This window comes from Phaethon lepturus, unplaced genomic scaffold, assembly GCF_000687285.1.
Source record: "Phaethon lepturus isolate BGI_N335 unplaced genomic scaffold, ASM68728v1 scaffold4822, whole genome shotgun sequence".
Lineage (NCBI taxonomy): Eukaryota > Metazoa > Chordata > Aves > Phaethontiformes > Phaethontidae > Phaethon > Phaethon lepturus.
Window position 1 is genome coordinate 47,135 of NW_010521089.1, and position 6,082 is coordinate 53,216.

Consider the following 6,082-nt stretch of genomic DNA (forward strand, 5'->3'; position numbering starts at 1 on the left):
TAAGTTTTATGCTCAGCAAAAAATAGAAGTTATGTGCAGGAAAAATGCTGGATCCTTGTACCTGTGAAAATAACATGGTCTAGATAATGAAATTACGGATTAATTTAAAAAAAGGTATTTCAAGCATCAGTGGATTCTCAAAAAGCTGCTAACGTGCTTTATGTGATTTTAAAAATTATGTTGGTCCTTGCAAACCATTTTGATATTCAACCAAACTTTAATTCATTGATATTTAGCAACAAAAGTTCACAGGCAAGAAAAATGCCATGTCTTTGTGAAATTCTGTTCGTTTTTTTCTGAGATAGAGTGTTGCATCCCTTCTTTCATTTGCAGCCCCCCAAAAGCTTGGCAGGATAAGAACTTTGTAGCTAAACACCAATGAGCAACAACAGTGAGCCTGATGCACACCAGCAGCACAGACCAGCTGCCCGTCACAGCGAGTCGGGATCTCCCTGCGCTTGGGATGTGGGTGAATATGGGAGACGATAGGATGGGAGATGACCTGGGCTCCTTCACAACCATCTCCTGGCTCCAGCTTTCCCGCCAGCTATCTTCCCCTCCTGCAACAGCCTTCCTCACTGCAGATGCCACTCTTTACACAACTTCAACTGTGCTCCACTGCCGAAGGTTCAAACACTATTAACCATGCCTCGGAAGAACGACATACCAGTTTATTTTCTACAACTTCCATTAAAAAATGTAGGAAATAAAATAAGCATTAAAAGCATAATGATTTGAAAATACACACTAAAAATTCAAAGATCACACAGGAAAGGTTAGTTCTATGTGTGTACATGCATCACGCTACTACAATTGCACACTCACATTTTCTCCAGAGAAGCCTGATCTTACTCAGTGATTAGGACAAAGGTATGAAGACATGGAATAATAACCACTCATGCAACAGAAACCTGGAACTTCCCAGTGTTTTAGTTCTATAAATTTGCTGTGTGAATACCATGAATGGGTCTCCTGGTATAGCAAAGATTTTAAATACCAACTCTGGAAAAAAAATTACTGAAGTACAATATATTACTGCATTAGTATGGCTTTCTGCCCATTAATACTATAAACTGGCTTTTAAAATAAGACAGATTATGAATTAAAACTGGACAGGAAATATGACAGCCACCTTTTTTCAACTAAAATGCACAAGTATGTGTCATATAAATCAGCCTGTATATTACTAAAAAGTTCAAAGTTTGAATTTTTCTGCTTCTTTAAAGAAGTCCTGATAACTACAGAATTACATTTGGCAGAGCTGACGTCCTTTCAAACAGTTACTCACTACCATTCTGGATGCAGCATACTTTCATATAACCATGCCATTCAGAAATGGGACAATCTTTTTAACACCAAAGATGAATTTTTTTTCATTTTGCACCATTTTGCACCAACGCCCTAGGAACACTTATCAATGCATATCAATGCATATCAATGTATATCAATGCATATCAAAACTGTTAAATATGTATGAAAGAGTATAAGCAAAAAAAAAGCGAAAAACAGTTAACGCCAGGTACTTGTCCCTGTTGTGAGATACCTGTTGTGATTTTCTGCTTGGATTCAGAAGCCATGTATGTGCATACTGACACACCAGGAAACCAAAATTAGAATTTTATCCTCAAAAATCCCATCAACTAATTCCAACATAATGAAAGCAAAAGCAGACAGAAGAAATATTTGGATGCACGTGGTTTTGTATACATATGAGGAGTACTGAAATACACCTTTATTTACAAGTGACATTAGTGTAACAGATTCATCTTGTATACACGTAATGTGTCAAGTCAAGTCAAGTACAACAGGACAGATAAATCCAGTAGTTAGCATTAGGCAACTTTTGTGCATCCTACATAAAGTACTAAGCACAAAGTCATCCACTGAACTTTCCCAAAAGAAAACCATTGACTGAGGTGAAGAACAACGACATTTACACAAATCTTCCCTTTCTCACTTGCCCACCGCCCTTATTTTGGGATGTATTCATTGGACATACAAACCAATTCAGTTCTTGCAAACCTCACTTTGTGTAACAGAGTCTGTTCAATACACATGAAAATTCTAACATACCCATTGCACATTTAGCGACAGAATGAGTCTTGGCAACCTAAGAAACTCTTGAAATGAAGCATCTGACACATCATCCAATTCACAACTGTATTATAAAATACAAGCAAAGATCGCATTGCAAAGTTTGTGTTCCCACAGACTCCAGTTCCCATTTGCTCAGTTTAGAATTAAAGCAATTTCTACCTGACTTAAAGGACCACACAACCAAATACTGAAAATCAAGCTCTCCTTCTCTTATTGCCAATAATAGTCTGTTCACCAATGTCCCCAGACAGGTCTAAGGATTAGCTGGGTTATGCAAGTGATTAGCCAAGGTTAAAATAATCGGGTACTGAAATTATGAGCAAGGACAACATTTGTCCTTCCCTCGTTACTGGAATTGTTGAACAGGGGACAGTAAGGGAAAACTTGCATCTACTTGTGCTTTTGCTGGGGGCAAATGACAAGGTTACAAACAGTTTTGTAAAGCTTTGTCCGTATGAGGATCACTGCCTCTGTAAAAATGCCTCTGCTGCTCTCAGGCAAGACAGCACTAGCTTGCATCTAAAGTCAGTGTCTCAGCTTTGTCATTTCGTTCTAGAATAGACACAGTATGTAATGCAAGTTACAAAAACAAGTGCCTTGTTACCTGCTTCAGCAATACATCCTCAATGTCTTTGCAAACTAGTTCAACAAGTAACCTATTTTTATCAAATTCCTTAAAGTTATCTGCATGCCCCTGTGACTCATGAAGTAGCACCAAAACTGCTGAGGAACCCTGTGGGAACTTATCCCAGGGTTCTGTGCTGTTCATTTTTAACACCACTTTTTTGCTGATATTTTAATATAAATTATGTCTCACAGAGTGAACACTATGCAATATCAATCCTTCTTTGCTTAGCTTATTCTATGATTGTTTCTAAGGTTTGTGCTATAAAACACAATCTGTAATCACAATTCATAATGTAGCTGATGAAATATAGCTATAATGAAATATAGAAATAATGAAAACGGTAATTTTAAGAGACTTAATGTTTTTTTTAAAAAGTTTGGGATATTGACAACTTTGAATGAATTCATCATATCCAACTCAAAACCTGAGCAGTCTGGATATAAAGTTTTAATCAGTCCGGCACATCATTGATATTTAGTGATGTTGTATTAATATATTTGTGCTTACAGCCACCTGAGTAGCTGTTTTCCTCATCAACTATCTCTGTTCCTCGCGAACACATCCATGTCTTCATCTTTGCCTTGCTCTCACCTCAGAACTCAGCTTTCCAGAGATTCAGTAAAGTTAAGCAATAGTCGATTAGCAAGACTGACTTTTTTCCACCATTATCTGACCTTTAAAGAAAAAACATGATTGTGTGTGAAGAAAAGCGGGAAAAAAATAGTCTGCATTTACCAGTATTTTGGAAGTAACATAATGAATCTATTTAAATCTACTCTTTGTATCACATAAAACAATACCAAATAGACATACAACCAATCCTGCAGCTCTTTATTGCACGTGTTTTCAATTAAGACCACTGAATTTCAGCTATGTAGTTAATTTTTAATCCCAATTTTAACTCAGTACCCTTCTGTCATTTAAGGATGGCCTTCTGGTATTTTTAGAGATTGGGGATAGATTGTAAATGCAGGCAGAGAGCACTGTTTAACAACTTGCAAGGCATTTCCACCTTGTAAGGGGAGCAAAAAGCGGTATGTCCTTATGACATTACCTCAGTTCAAGTAACAAGAGGGTTGCCAAAGTGACAAGGCAAATCTAAAACGAGTTTGGGACTGGCTGCAGAATGGAGATTCCCAATTACCCAAGTCCCCACAAGCACAGCCCAGCCAAGAGCTGGTTCATCACAACCAACCACCAGGATTACCAGCCCAAGTACTGTGCTTGGGAACCTCTCTTCTAATGCGTATCAATACAGAAGAGTGTTTCTCATTGGTAAAGAGATATGCCAAGATCTCTTACACTTACAGAAGTATTACAGATATTCAATTGTCTTTAAATGTCTGCATTTCACATATTCACAGACACCAGAACTATCAGTGGTTCGCGTTTGTAAAGTACCATGCGCTTTCTTCCCACCTCTTAATTGGGGAAACTAAGGCAGAGATGCTAAACAAAGCATCTTGGGAACCCATCTGTAGTCCTTCACCACACCAGGAATGCAAAGGGTAGGGGAAAAAAAAAGAGCACAAGTGAAGTTATATATTCTTTATTCATTCCATTTTAGCTGTGAATATTCCTATTATACAAATACAGTATAAATTTCAAAATCACAATATATTACAAAATAAAAAAGTACAAACTGCATTACTTAATAAATATATCTAACAAGTTAATCAGAAAGTAGAAGAGACAGAATTCAGATTGGAAACATTTAAATGTTTGACCCAGCAAACCATACAAACCTCAAAATACTTTTTTTTCCTTTTAAACCACAATGTAAAATACCATTCCTGATTTCTTGATTAGAAAATAATGTCAAATGAATAAAATGTTGTGATCAGATAACCATTTGCTGGTGCAACACCAGTGCCAAAAAAGAAGCAGGGCTTATACAAAAGCCACTATAACCCCAGGAACAAGAACACAAACACCAAGGTGCAGCCAAAGCAGGAGACTATTATCTAGTCACAACATTCTATTGCAAGTTAATGTTCTGTTATTACAGATAAGTAATATAAATGGAGCACAGGGTGAGCCAACCAGGCAACAAGAGGCCAGTTTACTCGAAACAGTAATGAAATACAGAAGAGTCAATTGCTCCCTGTACTGTTTGTGTGTAGCTGCATTCCAACTGGCTCAAAGGACCTGCTCTGTGCTCCAGGCAGAGAAAGCAACCGTTCTGAAAAGCAGTCTGTTCATACTTTGCTGCACTTTTACAAAAACCATTGTTTTAGTTTTACAATAAAATACCCATGATGCTTTCATCAATTAGGGAGGGTCTGTTTGACATCAACTTCATTTGGTAAAAATATAAGGTTTATGGGTAAAAAACACAGCAAAAAAATAGCTGTTACATCATAAGCCTTATTTACAAAAACTGTTTACAAACATTTTTGGCTGTACAGCTGAAAGCCAGATACTAATGTAAGATGTAGAAGATGGAGGTAACAGTTTAAAAATATTGTGCAAAAAATACATTCTTCTAGAAAATAGACAGTGGTGAGGGGAGACACAAACACACACGGAGAATCCGCTTGCAAAATAATCCGAGGCTAAGTTTTTACAACAGAGTATGACAGGAGCATTTGTATTTATCCCCCACAATCTGCAGTCCTTCACAGTCTGGGGTGCTGCTGCTTCATTAAGGATTAAGGCATCACCATCACAGCCAGCACACCTTCTGTCTGTCTCAGCCCCTGCAGCAAAGCTCCCAGACGGCAGCCCAGGCGGCCTCAAGAGCAAGCATTCTGCTCAATGTACATCTTGGACAAGGACACTGCCATGGACTTGGCCAGCTCCTCATCCCGTCGGCGCTGTACCTGAGTCTGTCTGCACCATGCCTCGTACTCTGGGTTGGGGCAGATGCGGTCCAGCACAGCATCGTAGTGCCCATTGCTAAGCCAGCTCAGCCAGATACTGGGCCGTGTTGGGTCCTCGGGCCCCAGGTAGTGAACCATGGTGGAAACGGTGGGGCTCTCGGGCCGGCCGCCCGTGGTGAGGTGGATGTTCACGTTCAGCATCTGCCCCATGGCCAGCAGCTCCGGGTAGCCGGCCCAGGCCCCGTCCTGGGCGGCGCCGATGAGGAACTCTCCCACGTCGCCCTCGATGATAGGGTTGAAGTGATCCAGGTGGTCGGCGATGTAGTGCACGGTCTGCTCGCGGAGCTCGCTGTGCGGTCGCTGGTCCCCGTACACCGCCTTGCAGACGGCGCGGTAAAGGCAGTTCCCATCGGGGATGATGTGGAAGCGGAACCGGCCCTTCTGCCGCAGGTACTTGTCCTGCTTCTCCACCTCGGCCAGGTACAGCGCCAGCTTCTCGCTGCGCTCCGGACGGCCGCCCGGCCCCCTACGCGCA

The 6,082-nt window shown here is 40.4% G+C and overlaps 1 protein-coding gene across 1 annotated transcript; it reads right to left on the bottom strand.

The window, feature by feature from the left end:
* Window positions 1–5,460: 5,460 nt before the first annotated feature.
* LOC104614086 (OTU domain-containing protein 1-like) lies at window positions 5,461–6,072 on the bottom strand (the record flags this gene model as incomplete). Its single annotated transcript, XM_010281383.1, has 1 exon — window positions 5,461–6,072. A coding segment is annotated over one exon (612 nt), but the record flags the coding sequence as incomplete, so codon positions are not given.
* Window positions 6,073–6,082: the final 10 nt, after the last annotated feature.